General features: G+C 40.4%; 1 protein-coding gene across 6 annotated transcripts in view; it reads left to right on the top strand.

The window, feature by feature from the left end:
- LOC127973534 (neuron navigator 3) overlaps nt 1–18,246 on the top strand; it is a 137,697-nt gene that overhangs the window by 92,655 nt on the left and 26,796 nt on the right. For all 6 annotated transcript variants that reach the window (XM_052577378.1, XM_052577377.1, XM_052577376.1 and 3 more), the window contains exons 11-15: nt 34–402; nt 1,625–1,756; nt 15,137–15,257; nt 15,493–15,760; nt 16,407–17,136. In XM_052577378.1, coding sequence (XP_052433338.1) covers nt 34–402; nt 1,625–1,756; nt 15,137–15,257; nt 15,493–15,760; nt 16,407–17,136 — 1,620 coding nt within the window. The remainder of the gene's footprint in view (nt 1–33; nt 403–1,624; nt 1,757–15,136; nt 15,258–15,492; nt 15,761–16,406; nt 17,137–18,246) is intronic.

Here is an 18,246-nt window from a genome sequence, read left to right as displayed (position 1 = left end):
AATTTCCTCTTCCTTTATTTTTTTTCTTTGTAGTACCCTTGAGACGACATTCGACACCACTGTAACTACAGAAGTGAATGGTCGTGGCCTCCCTGCCCTCTCGAGCCGCTCCTCCCCAATGTCTTGGCGTCTCAACCAAGCGCCGAACCCCCGTCTTCAGGCCGGCGATGCCCCTAGCTACACACCTCCCAGATCCAGTGCCGGCACCACTGGTCGCTATTGTGACCCCTCAAGGTTGTTATACACTGCCCCCCTGAGGAGAGCGGCTGCCTCAGGGGCTCGAGGGCCAGAGCCGGGAGAGAAAGGTGGGATTTCGGAGGCGGGGCCAGAGGTGGACATGACCGGATATGGTAGCGATGGTGACATACTCCTCAAGAATGTACACGCAGATGATATCAGTGGGTAAGAAACTATGAAATGACAAAACCACGTTGGATAACAAACCATGAAGAAACTAAACTAAAAGAAGTTAGTTTAAGCAGGTAAATCGAATTATCAAGCACTGGTAAGGCTTTTTGAAAAAAAATGATGATTGATTAATAACATTTACACGCATTCTATCAGAGCAGAGAAGCAGTTACAGCTGCCTCACAGTATCCATATGTGGGTGAGAAACACTCATACGCCGTCATGTGTCTGTGTTTGGAGGAATAGTCAGGGTCACATATACATCAGTGTTTGATGCGCTATTGCTTCTGCACTTGCCGTCTCTACGCTGATGAATTGACAGAGAAAGAAAAATAGCACTAGAAATGAAGTCTATGAAAGACTGACTCACACGGGAACAGAAGTATTGATACTTGAACCTGAAGAAAGTTGCATGAAAGTGATGGATTTGAGAATGTTAATAAATACAATAAAGCTCCTGCAGGCAGTACATCTGATTAAAACAGCGATTCGCTGATTTAAGATGCTAATTATCAGAACATTTGTGGTTTTGGTGCTCTCTCATCTGTGGCATGTTTATAACTCCCTGACTCACACCTAAGAGCATTAACAAATTGTAAGTTAAAATTGTGCTCATTTATACGCACAAAGCAGTGTTGTTTTAGTATCATTTTTATATTTTGAGGTTTTTATTTTAATTTTAGTTTAAGTTTTGGTCATTTAGATTTAGTTTTTTAATATTTCTTTTTAGCTTTATTTTTTATTTCATTTTTAGTTTTAGTCATTTTAATACTAAAACTTATTTTGTCAGTTGTTCAAATTTGTGTTTTTTAGTTATTATATATTATATTTATATTTAAGCTTTATTTCAGTAAAAATAATAATAACAATAATCATTTGAATAGTTTTAGTTTTATTACAATAAGAATGCGGACACAATGGAAATTAATTTGTTGTTGTTTTAATTATTTTATATATATATATATATATATATATATATATATATATATATATATATATTTACATAAAAAAAAAGGAATTCTTCACCCTGTTGCCATTCAAAACTGGAATTACATTTATATTTCTGTGGAAAGCTGTATGTATGTATGTATGTATGTATGTATGTATGTGTGTATGTATGCATATGTAACCCCACTTATTAAACCACACTTATATAATCATATGACAAATTCTCCCAGATAATAGTTCACTATAAATTTGTTATTTAATCTTTAAGGTACCACACAGATGGGGGTCTTTACTCTCGGAATGTCGACCTCTACACTAGAAATGTTGGACGCCCACCAGAGATGACACTTGCACGAGAGGTCATTCAGAAAGGGGTCAAAGAGATGCAAGGGGAAGACAGGTAAGACTTCCTGTCATGGATTTCCACTCATTTTAGGTCTCTGGCAGGCCATGAAACAGCCAAGTGTTGACAGGTTGAGAGAAAATCTCATTTAAGAAAGTAAGAAGCTCTGACAAGATTTAAATGAATATGTGACATTTTCCATAACTCTGGGATATTGGCAAAATGTTAGAAAATGGAGCTCATTTCATTGCTGGTCTCCTTCACTGTGTCATTTGATTATGGGAACCATGAATTTTTTTAGCAGAAACTCTAATCCAAGTGATTTATATCAATGTGACACCATTTCTGACACCACTTTAACAGAGTTCAGATCAGGTGATGAATGAGATTCAGCGTTTTATGGACCTTATATCACCATTCTGTGATCAGTGAGTTTCTTCCTGCTTTTGTCTGTGCTGTTTGAGAGCAGAGATGAATGACTGGGATGTGACTGTAACTGATGAGGTCCAGACGGTATCATAGCAGCCTGTCAGTTACATGTAACCTGCATCTTGTCTGCTGTCAAACTAGAAGATAAGAACGTCTTTTTAGTATCTGTATATAAACAAATCTTATATTTTGAGACTCAAATGCAAAGCATATTTTGACAGGATTCACCTATTGGTTAGTTTCACATAAGTGTTGCAGTTAAGCATAATGTCTGGTTCACTTTAGAGGTTAACTGTACAATGAACTACTCAGTTATATATCAAGCCTTTTGACCCACATCCATAGTGACCAACCAACAGTGTTTACAAGACGTTTAGGGTTGTACATATAAAATTTGATGTAATTCTGAGAACTAAATGAAATATAGGTCTTGTTTATAATTTTATGTATTTAGTTAAAGTATTAGTAATATATATTCATTTTTAGTAGTTTTTTTATGTTTGTCTATATACTTAATGTCTATTTTCATACATATTTCATACATATTTCTTACAGTTTTAGTTTTAGTTAGTATATAAATCTAAATAAAATTCAGAAATGTTCCCTTAGCAACATGATTGACATTGGCAAGTCATTGAATTTAGCTAACATTTATAAAAAATAAATAAAAAAATAAATAAAAATAAAAAGTTAACTAAACTAAAAACGTCTCAGGTTACGCATGTAACCATGGTTCCCTGAGAATATTGAACGAGACGCTGCGTCCTCTAGAGGGTGCTTTGGGAACGCTGTCAGCATAACCGGTGTCTGAAGCATGAATTAAATAATGACAATGAACTTGACATTTGCAGGCGGAAACTTATGACGTAAGCAAATGAGCGACTGCGGATATAAAATGGCACTTGTAGAACACATCATCCTTTTTTGTCTAAAGAGACACGGGCATAAATTTAAATTTAATTAATTTATGCATTTAGCAGACGCTTTTATCCAAAGTGACTTACAGTGCATTCAGGCTATCAATGTTTACATATCATGTGTTCCCAGGGAATCGAACCCCCAACATTGCGCTTGATAGTGCAGTGCTCTACCAATTGAGCTACAGGAACACTAGGCATGATACCGAAGCCTGGCAAAGAGACACAGTGTCTCGTTCCCTATTCTCAGGGAACCATGGTTACATGCGTAACCTGAGACGTTCTCTTTCGAAAGGGAACTCCACGCTGCGTCTTCTAGAGGGCGCTTTGGGAACGGTATACCAACGCCGCCATGCTGAAGGATAAGTGCCTAGGTAACTGTTTCCCCAAGGCAGGACTTGAGGAACAGCATCCCTACCAGCAAAACTGCTAGGCTTTACGGCAGGCTCAAGCTCCAAACATCATAGACTAACTCATCCACCAGAGTCTGAAGTTCTAAGAGTGGAGGTCTCAGCATAATGACTCTCTAAACCGAGGGGAGACATAGCAACACTTAATGCCAGAGGCACTTAGCGAGGCTCAAATAAAAGAGCCTACACTCCTTCCTACTGCCTAGGTGGAGCTCTGTGGAGCGGAAGCTTCGCCAGAACACAGCAGAATGACTCTCTCAAGCGAGAGGAGGCCAAATCGACTCAACATAAAGGCTGTCAATCAAGTTAAGAGTGGAGGTCTCAACATAACGTCTCTCTAAAACGAGAGGAGACCTGACTACTAAACGCTAGAAGGAATTATGGAAGAAAAAGCATTCCTCGTCAGATTCCTTCCATGCCCTGCCTACAATCCCTGTGATCGGCCTGATTAACTGCGTCGGCATCCGCGAGACCCCAAACATGGGTGAAAAGAATCAGGCATTCAAAATGGAATCACATCTCGCAGCGTGGCAAGCTTGTTCAACTCCCCCGAGAGGCGAACGCGTTCATGCAAACGCTGGCAAAAACTCGAGTACAGACCTCTAGTTACGCGAGTTCCACAGTGAGCGCATCCTACTCTCTCGTGAGTCAAACTCATATGAGCTTCATACACAAGGCTTTAATACAATAAAGAGGATGATGTGTTCTACAAGTGCCCTTTTATATCCGCAGTCGCTCATTTGCTTACGTCATAAGCTTCCGCCTGCCAATGTCAAGTTCATTGTCGTTATTTCATTTATGCTTCAGGCCACGGTTATGCTGACAGTGTTCCCAAAGCACCCTCTAGAGGACGCACCATGGAGTTCCCTTTCGAAAGGGAACTAAACTAAGAATAACCCTGATCATAACAAAACCAACTATTATTATTATTGTTACTACTACTATTACTACTACTACAGTATTAATAAGATATGATCCATGTTCCCCATTTCATTGAAAGTGCATTAGTAAACTGGCAGAATCGCAAGCCTAGGGGGGAACTGTATTTTGGTCTTGCCTCTGGTAACAGTCAGGCATTCTGTGGATAAGGATCAGCTGTGCTGAAAATCCCCAGACTGAACCTCAGTCCCTAGACTAATGAACCCTACCTGTCCAGAGGGGATGTGATTGAGGAAAACTGTCAGCTCACATCCCCTGCGACATTAGATTGGCATTGAGAAATGTTTGTCTCTCTTTCTCTCCAATTCTGATAGCTTTCTCTCATATATTGGATTTCTATAAATGATTACTGAATGTTTAGTAGTCCGAACCTGTGTTTATTTTTAGTATTTCACTGATCCCTGACTCCCTGACCAATCGCCTGCACTAATTGGCGAGATAAACATGATCCCTGTGCGTTTCTTCTCTGTGCGATGTGATGTTAGGGTGGAAAAAGCAGAAGGTTCCAGAGGGACTCATTACAGTCGCTGCTTAATGTTGTTCCAAATCCGATTCTGACTCTTTCCTGCAATGCACTTATAATCTACAGGTGAAGTCATCACTTTGGTTCTGCTGCAGAAATCTGAATAATACTGTAAATAAATAAAACTTTACTAAGCTATGTCATAATAAGCTATGTCATAATAAGCCATTTATTATATTATATTATATTATATTATATTATATTATATTATATTATATTATATTATATTATATTATATTATATTATATCATTAAAATAGTGGTGACTTGTATTTTCTTCCAAAAATATTAATTTACTCAATATATTGTATAGTGTTTATACCAGTGTTTAGACCCAAACTAGCATTGCCTACATGAGCATCAAGGCAAAGGTTGAACTGTCGACATTAGGGGTGTAACGATACGCATATTCGTATTGAACCGTTCGGTACGAGGCTTTCGGTTCGGTATTCGGTACGCATTATGTACTGAACGGTTCGTTGGACTAATTAATTATATTTGAAAAAATAGAAATAAAGTGAAATATAATGATATGCGTTCAACAAGGTAGCCCAATAACCCAAACGACGTAACAGGCAACACCCCTGACACCCCCGAAGAAGAAAAAAATACCAACTGCAATGTTTATGTTAGGCTACTCAGTCAGGCGCTCGCTCGCTCACTCAGTACGCGCTGAGTGAGCGAGCAGTTCATGCACGGTACGTGGTGGCCAATGCGTTTAACAGACCAGAAATAGAAGATCCTCCAATAACCAACAGGTCTGGTGTTTGGGTGCACTTTGGATTCCCTGTAAGCTATAATGGTGATGGCAAGAGAGTGGTGGATAAAAAAAACAACGGTATGTCGCATCTGCTGGGTACACCAGCAGGAATACAAAAAAAAAAAAAAACACCAGCAGGAATACTTGAAACATGTCAACTCATTTACGCCGACATCACCTTAGTGTGTCAGTTTCTGAGAAAAGACGAAAAAAAGGAGAAACATACACGCAACAAACAACCCCAGCAGCATTTAGACAGACATTTCCAACTGACTCAAACAGGGCAAAAGACATCACCGCGTCGATTGGTAGGCTACATTTAGGTTACATTTATGTTATAGCCGCGGATATGAGACCTTACTATTTACCATTCATTCTATCAACACCATTATACAGGGAATCCAAAGTGCACCCAAACAGACCTGTTGGTTATTGGAGGATCTTCTATTTCTGGTCTGTTAAATGCATTAGACATTTTGCAACGAGCCTTCAGCGCGTGCTGAGTGAGCGAGCGCCTTAGGGGCCGTTCACATATCGCGCCTAAAAACGCTTGGAAAACGCTAGGCGCGTCTTTCTCCTACTTTCCAAAACGCACGGGCAGAAGCGCCCCTGAGGCGTCTGCCTTTGCTAAGCAACAATGACGTGCTCTCTCCATGAAGACGCGGAAATTTCAGCAAAGGATAAATGGATTTGCAGCTCTAAAAATCGCTTGCAGTAGGCTAGCTCTGCTACTAAATTTATTTCAAAATTGCAATCCATATAAAACTATGATCAGCTGTTTCTTCATCTTGGTTGAGCTTTCAGCGTTGTTACGGGAAAGGATGAAGCTGATTGGTTAGTTCTTGTCACATGACCCGCGGTGCGCTTGCGGCATTCTGAAAAGTTGAGATGTTTTTACATTTTGCTGTATCTAAAACGCACCGAACCGTACCGAACCGAACCGTGACTTCAGTGTATCGTATCGAACCGAACCGTGAATTTTGTGAACCGTTACACCCCTAGTCAACATACACGGCTGATGTTAGTAACTCTTATCTTTGCTTAACATGGAGGCTGGCTAACTTTTTGGCAGTGTGTAGTAGTGTAATTGTGGCTGTCATATGCTTTGATTTGCCATCTGTATGAAGAATCTCAAAGAGTGTGACTGCTGAGATTTGGGCATTTAAACAAAGCTTACTCCATCTCTCTCCTGCTGTGGTGTGCAGCTCAGTTTGAATCCCTCAGGCTGGGGGAAATGAGATTATTTCAATCTGCTGTTGCCCTTTTAAAACTCTGACTGCTGAATAAGCAGAAATGAGGCCTGGCCAACAGCAACATGCCTCCCGTATAATGGCAATAATTTTGCCTCGTAGAAATCCGGCCAAAAGTGCAAAACTGGACTGCTGCTAGTTAATCTTACTGTAATCTCACAGTGTTGTTTTTAGTAATCCTGTAATAATATTCATTAAAAAGACAGTGTTGACTTGCATGAAACAGCTCATTTTACTGCATTGAAGCCATTTCAGACTAAACGTAATGGGATTTCAGTGTGTGTCTGATAAAAAAGTTATATATGCATCATTGTGATGATGTCTGGAAATCAGTTACCATGAGATTAGACCAATGGTGGCTGAAAGACTTTAGCTATAAATACTCCCATCATGCAACATAGATGAGGCATGGCTAGCGGCAGCTCTGAGTCTGAGAAAGCAGGACCCTTATGACAGCACGCCGACGTGAATAAGTAAAACCCTTCGCTTTCAGATGCAGATAAAGAGGTTGGCTGCTTATGACAGCTTGCTCGGCATTTTTGTACTTTAAAGGAAAGCTTATGGGATTGGTTTGTGTTTATTCCTGAGAAGGGATTGAGAGTGAATGAAGATATGAGGGTTAGTTTGTGTTTGAAGGACTGATGTTAAAATGAGCCGTGGTTTTGTTATTCTGTGGTAAACAGCAGGAGGATTTTGTAGTGATGTGATTTTACAGTCATTGACAAAGATTCCTATTAGACCAATGTGGTTTTGTGATGGATTAAGGATTTTTATGCACCAGTCTGACAGGATGAATAATTATTCTAAACTGAAAATGATTCCTGCAACTTCATTCATCACATTGAAATGGAGTCACGGAGTTCTTTCAGGTTATAGATGGTCACCGTACCATCTCATTTGGTGCAGGAAATAACTCACTAATTGAGATTCATGTGCCCGCTTTATAAATGAATGAATCTTCTTACTCTGCTCCCCAAAGTACATCAAATAGTTTATATTTTAAAACAGTCATGAATATATAGATTTTTTTTACTTCTATTGTTTTGTCTCCAAAATGTTATGTATTTCACAATCAGGATATGTATGATACAATGTCAGTTTATTTAGAAACAATACATAAGCTAGATAAAGTGCGCAGAAATTTCTGAGAGATAAATTGTTGATTACAACGCTGAGAGGTGCTTTTGACACCATATTTTAAGGACTATGTTTTCTCTGTATTTTACTATATATCTAACCATGTTTCCCATGACACCCGATCCTGAGACCCCCTGCCAGTCTCTTGGTTTGTGTTGCCTTCCTTTTGCATTCAAGACCATCCATCAAACACCAAATCAACCCGGGCCTGACTCTAGACAGTTTAAGGTCAACCCACACTATAAACAGTTTCATGTTAATAACATTTTCTTTTCTCTTGAGCCTTTTCTAAATAATTCCTCCTCATTTCAGTATACAAACTTTGTTGGTATGTCAGTGTTGGTATGTCTATTCTAACTCCCTCAGGATGTAAAGTAGTAACTAAATAGAGAAAGCTACTCAGAATGTTAAACTCAGTTCTTAAATTTGTAATCCAGTGCTGATTACAAAAAAAACTTACATGGAGTACTGAAATGTGACGATAAAAAAAAAAAAAAAAAAAATATATATATATATATATATATATATATATATATATATATATATATATATATATATATATATATATATGTATGTTCTTTATATTTTATAAAATGTATCTTCTCTTAGGTCATATATTTTTAAAACATACATATATGATTGTATATTTTCATATACATGACATATAAACAGTGTAGAATTCATTCAATTCAGCTCAGTTTATATCTTCATTTTATAACTTGGACTATTACACTTAATCACGCCTTTACCTTCCGACCTCATCAGAACATAGCACCAAATGCATGAGGACTAAAGTAAATACAAGTTTTAAGTTGTGTGAAATAAATAGCTATGATCCCAGGACTTCATGATTAAGAGCGTGGTCCAGAGCCCATTTAAATGGCCCTGGACTGCCTTTTCTTCAGCAGAAACAAATGGGACAGAGCCAGATTGGGTACCAGTACTGTGGCAGTAAAACTGAATAATAATCCTTGTACTCCCGAGACTGCGCTCTACTCCCCCCCCCCCCACCAGCTGGGTGATCTCCTCCGCGGTGCCTGGCAGTGGCATTGGGCGGCCCTCGGTGGACAGCACGACACTCCTCCGTCCCCCGGTGGACGGCGACGGCTCCTCCGGTTTTGGGCAGCCGGCAGGAGTCCCCCGTTCCCTGCTCCTCCGGATTCCTTCACGGAGGCAGCAGGCTCCGGCCCCCTGGCGAACGGCAGCTGCCCCTCCACATCGCGGGCGGCCGGCAGCGAGCTCGCCCGTCCCCGGCAACTCACTCCAACCCACCGCCTTGAGCGTCCATGGCGGCACACTTTCTCGCCAGCTCGATGGCACCGCGGATTCACGATTCACCACAGCGGCAAGGGATCTTCAGCAGCGCGTCCCTCCTTTTTCTGGGTTTCGGCACCACTGTAATAATAAAACCTTCATATTCATCCAGAAGAAGGAGGCGGGAACCGGCGGACAATCAAATGAAACTTTAATAATTCAAAATAAACACAAAACAGCCTCGTCTGTCCTACCCCCAGGTACCCGCAGGTCCCCATGAGCGGCAGTCTCAGGAATACCCCCCGGCCTGCGAGGGGCGATGGGGGTATGTGACGAGTGTGGCAGTGCCGAGGGACGTGGGAACGATCCCAAATAAAAAAGCAAAACATAAAATAAAGCCCAGGCCTGGTCCTCTCTCATCCTTCACTGTCGTAGCTCCTGTTTTATATACCTCCATCTCCTCCGTGGGACTTGAGACCGGTGAGTGTCGCAGGTGTCGCTCATCTCCAATCACTCCACCGGCCTCGCTTGTTCCCATGTCCCTCGGCCCCGCCCCACTCGTCACAATGAGCTTTCATGAAATACAATCTCTAATCTAGAATGCAGTTCCCTGGTTCTGTGATTGTGGGTTTGTCTGTTTGAAAACTAGAGCTAGAGCTTCTACATCCCTGAGTGGTGCCAGTGTATTGATTTGCAGAAGTAATGCAGTGTATCTGAAGCTCAGGTCTGCAGATTTAGTGTTTCGGTGGTGGCTGGTTGTCGTTTTCCTCTGCAATGCAGAAATCAAGTAAATTTTTTCATTCAAGCCAGTGGAGTGACGTTTGACTGTCCCTGATTTCATAAAAGACATTGTCATCCTCTGCCTCAACAAGGTCATTTCATTCAAACTGATTTGATTAAGCTGTACAAATACAACTGCCGAAGACCATTTCACTTCTTTTTTTTTACTTCGAATGACGCATCTTGTTAAGGCAAGTATGCATTTATTTAATCAGGACCATTAAGAATTTATAAATAGGGGATGGATTTTTCCAGTTCCCAAAGTTTCAGTGGCTAAAGGTCATTGCGCATCCTTTCCCTTGTGTTACCCAGCATTCAACTTCAAGTTTGACCCTGACTCTGACTTTGATTTGGAGTCTGTCTCTTCTGGCAACGCCCCAGTTGTTTGGGGATGTCTGAAGCATTTCTCAGAGTGCATGATGGGCCCAGGGGAGGGGTGAGGTGTGGGGGGCGGAGTGGAGCTGTAAGAAGTGGCGAGTTGCTCTCTTCCCTCCAGCCCGTGTTTTGCAGCCAAGCAGGTGGGTTGAATTCTTCCTCTATCTTCTTCCCATCCTTTTTTCCCTCTCCTTTGCTTCTATTCTCTTGATTTCTCCTCCCCTGGAGCTACAGCATGACATGGGTGGCTTGCAGACAGCCAGACAGCATCAATCGCAGGGCGGTGAGTTAGTGTTCACCCATTTGCCTCACTCAGTAGTGGTCACTGGTTTTGAGACATACTTTGGTATGTTGGTGACTCTAACAGGCCTGTCACTGTTTGGTTTAATGTAGTTTCAGGTTAGCACGAAATACTTTGTTTTCGTTTTGATGTATATTGACAAGATTTACTCTGTTAAATTGGATTATATTTTGTGTTGCACATTTGAAAAGAACGTTTAGTGTTTCGCTACTGTATATCAGCGTCAACATTGAAAGACTGCTAAATGTACATTTTCCCTTTGGGGATGATTTGATAACAGAAATTGTTTCTGTAAATGTGTTTCTTTGAAATGAATTTCCATGTTATCATGGCATCATGTCCTTAAGACTTTGAATTTATTTGAATTCTTGTATGTCTTGTTTAAGGATTCAATTTGATTTATATAAGTGAAAATTAGTGGCTGATGGCTGCATACACTTAAAAGACAGCATTTGTTCTTTACACACACACACACACACACATGCACACACACATATATATATAGATAGACAGACAGACAGACAGACAGACATGTACAGGACTGTTATGCAACCATACAGACAATGGTTAGTTTCATCTGAAATATGTTCCTTTGCAATAATTATGCAGCTGCATGAAACATATTTTACAGACCAATGGACACCGCTAGTGATCGAGAAATTGATTTGTTTTAAACCACGTACAGTAGGATGCAATCAAGGTTTATTGAGTTTTATTGTTGCATGGTTCTTTCATCACTGAATATTGCATGAGAGTATTACTGCACGCATGAATGGACATTTGCACCGCACACTCAACGAAAGTAAAGTGAATGCCGACACTCATACTGTGGGGCATTTAAATAATAATAAATAAAAAAATATGTGGAAAATATTCATCCAACCAAACACAGGTGCATGGGTCAGAAACACATTCTATGTAGCAACTTGGCTGAAGTGAATTATGGAGGGATTTTAACTAGAAAAAACATCTTTAACAAGTGGAGGCAAACATTGCAGGCAGTTTGAGTGTGTTTTCTCAGGCTGGAATTGCTGTCATGAATGGACCGGTGACTGTCAGTCCTGTCATAAATACAACAGCACACGAAAGAATAAAATATTCAACTCATATAGGCAAGCTTCTAGGGCAGCTCTCTAGGGTCTTTATCTCGCTAGCAGCATTAGGTCTGACTGTTGTTAAAAAACTTTATGAAAAAACTGAATCACAGTGAGATCAAGTTGTATAGTCCCAGTAAAGCATACCAGATTGTGGTAGTCAGCTGCTACTTCCACAGCTCAGGGCTTAGATTGTATTAACTTGATCTGTTTTGCCTTTTAGCATATAAAACATTTTTTCATGGGCAATTTTATGCATAGCAGCCTACAATTAGTGAGAGTGGATAGCGAAGGAAAGTTTGTGGCAAGGCTCGAAAAAATATATCTGCAACATCACAATTCATTTTAAATAAGAATGACTGGTACAGACAGCATGCATGTTCCTGTAAAACGGCAGTGGATAACCCAAATATGGGCTGTTTGTCTCACTGTATGTGGTGACAGAGCTTCCTGCCGTCTCATAGAACGTTGCCACCCTAACAGACTTTTTATCATGTATTGCTGTCTGTAGGGCATCTAATTTCTCAAAAATAATATACCCTAGATATATTCACTGACAGTTGCCAAGAGACAGTTGTTCTGCTTAATTTCCTGTGACAAATTTTAATCTAAGTAGCCAAAAGCTGAGATAATTATTTACTAATTAATCGCTTATTTCATTAAAACATTAATGGATTAATTGATATTTAAGATAATGTCCATGTGTTCAGGAGAACAAACTATTATATTTTGCGGAATTAGCATAAGAAGGAAGCAATTGCTATGTGTAAAAAAAATTATTAATATATTATTGCTAATACTTTTATACAGACAAATTGTTCAAATCCTAGTCATGTGCTTAATGGAGAGCCATGTAATGTTATCTTAAACTGCACTATAGGGAACTCATTTGCAGCTCATTTTGCCTTCATTGACAATGTGCTTCGATATTTAACATTTTTCACAGTTCATTTCTCATGGTCAATTACCAGGAACATATATTTGAAATGTTACCCATGGCCCTAAGTATTAGTTTCCAAAAATGTATATATTATGAAATAATATGAAACAGTCAAACCAAAACAGACATTTTTAACATGAACACCCAAAATTAGATAGTCTGTTTCCTACTTGCAGCTTCCTGTGAAGTCGAGTTTTTAAAGTAGTGCTTAAATCACCATTCTGGCTGCATAACAGTGACTGTGCTCTTTTCCTGCTGATGTCATTCTCTCGAAGCAGTGGGCACACACTCAGTGGGGACAAGGGTGTGTGGAAACAAGACTGTCAAGGTGACCTTAACCAGTGAGCTCTTGCCAAAAAGTGTCCGGCTGACAAAGGGTGTCCACCTAAGCTTGAGCACCACAGTTTTAGATGTTTACTGTTGCATTGAGGGAGGGCTAATGAAGAAAAGATAGAAAGACCTAGAAATCTCTCAGGCAGGGTAAGCTTTCAGCAGAGTGCCTATTAGGAAATTGCAAACTGGAGTGAAGCGTTTGGTGGTTATTGATTTGTGTGGGTGCTCACCTGCATCACTTTGCACTTCAACTTGCAGTATTAAGCTTGATTTAACATTCATCTGAACTCAGGTCTGCCAGCACAACATAGCACCAACAAGTCAGTAACTCAACCCAGGTGTTAAAGCATTCGCTGCTAATGTGTGTCAAGCCACTAGATACTGAAGTCATTTCACTCTTGAAAAGTTCCAACTAATGCATAGTTTAGACACTAGTTTTAGGCACAACCATCGTTGATGTTATCAGTTTTTAATGCATTTTATGCTTGAAATCCCAATTGACGGAGAGGATCACAAATAAGGCTATCTGCCAAGTAATATAGTTAATTTATATAACTGTAGACTGTTTAATGGTTTGTAGCAGCATGTTCCATTTATGTAGAATTTCTGCAGTCAGATGTATGCATATATCAGTTGGCTTCAAATGTCCATCTCATCAGATTTAAGAAACCGGTCTGTTGTATAATAGTCTTTAATATTTGGCATTTCTAATCTTTAATTTTCGTTATTGTGTAACAGTATCAGATCTCAAGCTAAATGTGTCAAGTGGTCCTGGAGTTAAATAAGGGAGAAACAAGGATGTTGAAAAATCAATAATGATATTTTTAGAGTGATTGCGCACATACGCGCTCCCACCGAGCCTATTTCTAAGGCTGGAGTCTTCAGAAACACCCACGCTCTGGTGTTTAGAGCCCTGCGAGGTCTCTCACGATTATTATCCAGTCGCTTTCAGCCTCTCAGACTTTTCTTTCTTGCTTGCTCTTGTCCTGCATATATTATAAAAGTTGAGAGAATCTTTACTAGCTCATCAAACATTTCAAGAAGAAGACAAAACATCCTGGACAGGCTATACTGACATCAGGAAAGTGGTTTGAATATTTCAGAGATATCATTTTATGTCAGAAGATGTCAGTAAATGCCAGAATGTTTCTCTTTGTCTTGTCTAAATGGATTTCATGTCGGTATAGCTATCAATTTTGTCTGTAGATCCGGGAAGCAAACAGTCGTCAGAGAATTTAACACAATATCTCTATGATCAGATTCATTAAATGTGAGGACATATGTGTGGACACACATGATCAAACAGAGTTCTCTTAGCAACTTGCAATTGACAGGGACATGTTACGCAAGTCTGCAAAATTCCACTTTGGGAGTAGTAATAACTTCATATGTATTCACACCCAGCTTTTACTATGGGATTTTCAACTGGGTCAACAAAATCAAGGGTGTCAAAGCTACTGTTTGATATTCTTCATTAATGAGACACGGTCTGGTAAATTAGGAGGAATGAGAACGTAAAGACTGGGGGGAAGAAAAATATTGTCAACTGTTAATGAGAATTGAAGTGGCGAAGCCGCAGAGTGGTCTAATTAAGCAAATGAATATGAATGAGATGGTGACAGTGAGTCAACAATCGTGGGCTTTGAAATATGAATGAACGTGCATTGGATATTATATCATATTTTCAGTCCAGAAATGTTCAATTGGAAAATTCTAATCGAAGACAACCCTTGTGTCCTAACAGAAAATGTGCATTAATATTTCTTAACCAGGCATGATATTAATGAGTAATTTTTCTTTATACAGTAAAATCAATAGTGCTGAATGATTTGACATAATCATGGCTTGTCAACGGATTTATGTTGGTCTATCAGCTTAAATTGAGTACGAGTTTAGTGATACTTTTGGGATGTGGATAAGAAGAAGAATTTTGGCTGTGTTTGTTTCTGCTCATAAGGTTTTATTTTTTAACACTTTTCTCTTTTTGTCTTTACAGTTGGGATGACAGTAGTTCAGTCAGCAGTGGTTTGAGTGATACTTTAGATAACATCGGCACTGACGACCTGAATCCACCCACGTATTCTGGCATCTCATCTCGCAAAAGCAAAGCAGCACAGGTATGCATACACTCTAATCTTATGTATTCTTTCTCCTCTTTTTTTAATTAGCTTTGCATCAACAATCTGTTAGTAGGCCACAGCAGATTAAACTGTTTGAGAGTTTTAAACATTTTGCTTTGGCTAGTAAGAAAAGTTAGGCCATCTGTCAGATGGATTGCAAAAGTGAATTGTCTCTATGTGTGTGTGTGTGTGTGTGTGTGAACTATATTCTGTGTGTCTGTGTGATTCACAGTCAAATAAAGATACACACAGGCATACCGAACAGGATGCTAGCAGCTGGGCTGGTGCTGAGGATCTGAAGACGGTTGATGAAGAGATGGAGCCAGGAATGGACAAGTGGAAGACTTCATCCCCTTCATCCTCTTGTCAGGGTGAGGATCTTGGCCAGAAGGCAGGTTTGTCCATGTCTCAAACAGGCTCCTGGAGGAGGGGCATGAGTGCCCAGGTTGGCATCACAGCATCACGGACCAAAGGCACGTCAGCCTCTCTCAAAACACCAGGTATCAAATTCTCATACAGTTGTGTGTTGTAAAAAATGAAAAGATATTTGAAGCGGTAGTTCCTCAGAGTGACACATTGGCACTTTAGAAAACCTTTAGGTACCCTTTCAAAATGTCAGTTCTCGGAATAACTTTTTAAAATGGAATCCGCAAGTTGAAAGAATGATTCCTTTTAGCTTGTTACAAAACCAAAGGCTGTACAATTTCAATGATATCTGTCAGTAGGGGACCATTTATGCATGGTATTCCAGAAAATTGCTAACTGTAGCTTCACAGACAAGGTGCAATCAAAAGAGAAGAGGCTTTTTGGTAACTTTAAGGGACTGTTGGGTGTTTGTATATTTTTATTTTTTTATCTCAGCCAACTTTTGCAACCCAAGCTATGTCTAGCTACAATTTTGTCTTCTTTTTTTTGGGTGATACTCATTAGGAAAAAATAGTCTTGGCCAGGAGTACCTTAACTGTGCTGTTTGCTGAGTTGCAAAAAAGTTCCATTGGCTAGAACACAGCAGTGTTTGGCAGAGGGGCTTTGCATTGTATTGGTGATGATTGATTGGGTTGTGAAATTATTAGCAAAAATGTTGAAAAAATGGCCATGATTAAGCAGGAGGTACCAGTGCCATAACAAACATCTTTGTGCTGACAGGTAAAACGGATGACGCAAAGGCATCTGAGAAAGGCAAGGCCCCATCTAAGAGCCCAAGTATCCAGCGCTCACCATCAGATGCGGGCAAGAGTAGCGGAGATGAAGGGAAGAAGCCACCCTCAGGCATTGGTCGGCCACCTACCACAAGCTCTTTTGGCTTTAAGAAGATTCCGGGTCCTGCCGGGACCCTCGTCACAGCCAGCGGAGCCACTCTGGCCAGTGGTTCCGCTACTCTAGGCAAGGTACCCAAGTCTGCAAGCATCGGGAAGGGCACAGGAATTGGTAATGGGCGGAAAACAAGTCTTGATGGTGCTCAACACCAGGACGACGCTGTTTTGTTAGGTTGTGGAGGCTCAAAGGTTACACTCCAGTATCGCTCCCTACCTAGACCGGCAAAGTCGTCTAGTGGGGGAAGCAGCGTGGTGGGCCGGAGTGGCCATCGTTCTAGCTCTAGCAGCATTGATTCGAATGTCAGCGGAAAGTCTACAGGAGGGAGTGGAGGAGTGGTAGGAACCCCAACCAGCACAAAGAGAAGAGACCCTGGGAAAGTAGGATCAGGATGCTCAAGTCCAGTCACCATCAACCAGACGGATAAGGAGAAAGTGACAGGGTCAGATCAGGAGGGAACAGGGTTGTCCACCTCGCCAAAATCCAGTCCCACTTCCACCCAATCTGGACTCAGACAGCCAGGCTCCAAATACCCAGACATTGCATCCCCCACATTCCGCAGGTAACTGACTTTCTTTCTAAATAAAATGACTGGGGTAATGGGAGGACAAGAAAAGTTAGACAAAGATGACACTAGGCAGACATAAGCAGAGATAAGACTAAAATATGACAGCAAAGTAGGCAGTTAGCTTGAGACAAATGGACACAAGCAGACAGTAAGAAAGAACAATTGCTTTTTGTGGTTTGGCTCACTCCTGTGATGTTGTGACCTCTTGGCCAGAGCTGAGGAAGCGTTCCAGCATGTGTGTGAGCTGCCTCAGGCTGCGCTGTACTACTGAATTGGTTCTCCAATGAGTTAAGGCTTACCTTGGAAATCCAGGAAATGTTGTGATGAATTACAGAGCTCATTGTTTTAGTCATGTCTATAGTCGTCAGTCTCACTGTCTCAAATCTTGTAAGCAGCCCACAAAAGCTCTGATGAATAGACCAGGAAGTAATGTGGTTCTTAACTGGTTTATCTTCAGGATCAGATTTCACTGTGGACATCAAGGGATAGCCCAGTGAAGTATCAGAAGTGTAGATAATAAAGATAGGGCTGAGATAGGCCTAGCCATATGCAAATTTCGTATCCATGACATAAGCTAAATAGAAAAAATGGGAATTTGGGTTTCTAATATTGATTTCTTCATGACAGGCGGTGATTTACTGCACAAAACAAAATTGTGGTCAGAACAAACCATGTCCATCCTCTGCATGTAGTCTGGCTCATTTCCTTTTATTTTTGTAGTTTTGTTCATTGTTTTTGAGAATGAGGTCTTGTTATGCAACTTGTCCATGTTGACTAGCTAACTTGGTTAGCTTCTACTTAGAAACTGATTTTGTGCCAAAACACTGTGAAGTTTGATTGAACGCAGCCTTCATATCAATAATGAAAGATGCTGAAAGCCTTTAAAAAGCTAGCATTAGCTAAAATTAGCATTGTATCTCCCTGTAGTCTGTGCCTCGGCTATCTGCGACTCTCATATTAGACCTGCAACCTAATCACACTGCAGCTTTAGCAGTCTTTCTCAGCGCCTCTCTCCCACATCAGAGGACAGTTGCACACAAGAAGGTGGAGGGGCAGATTGCCACCTGGTGGTTATAGTGTATAAGTGCATTTATAGAAACGCCT

Source organism: Carassius gibelio, chromosome A4 (genome assembly GCF_023724105.1).
Source record: "Carassius gibelio isolate Cgi1373 ecotype wild population from Czech Republic chromosome A4, carGib1.2-hapl.c, whole genome shotgun sequence".
In the NCBI taxonomy this organism is placed as follows: domain Eukaryota; kingdom Metazoa; phylum Chordata; class Actinopteri; order Cypriniformes; family Cyprinidae; genus Carassius; species Carassius gibelio.
This window is presented reverse-complemented; position numbering and strand designations above follow the sequence as displayed.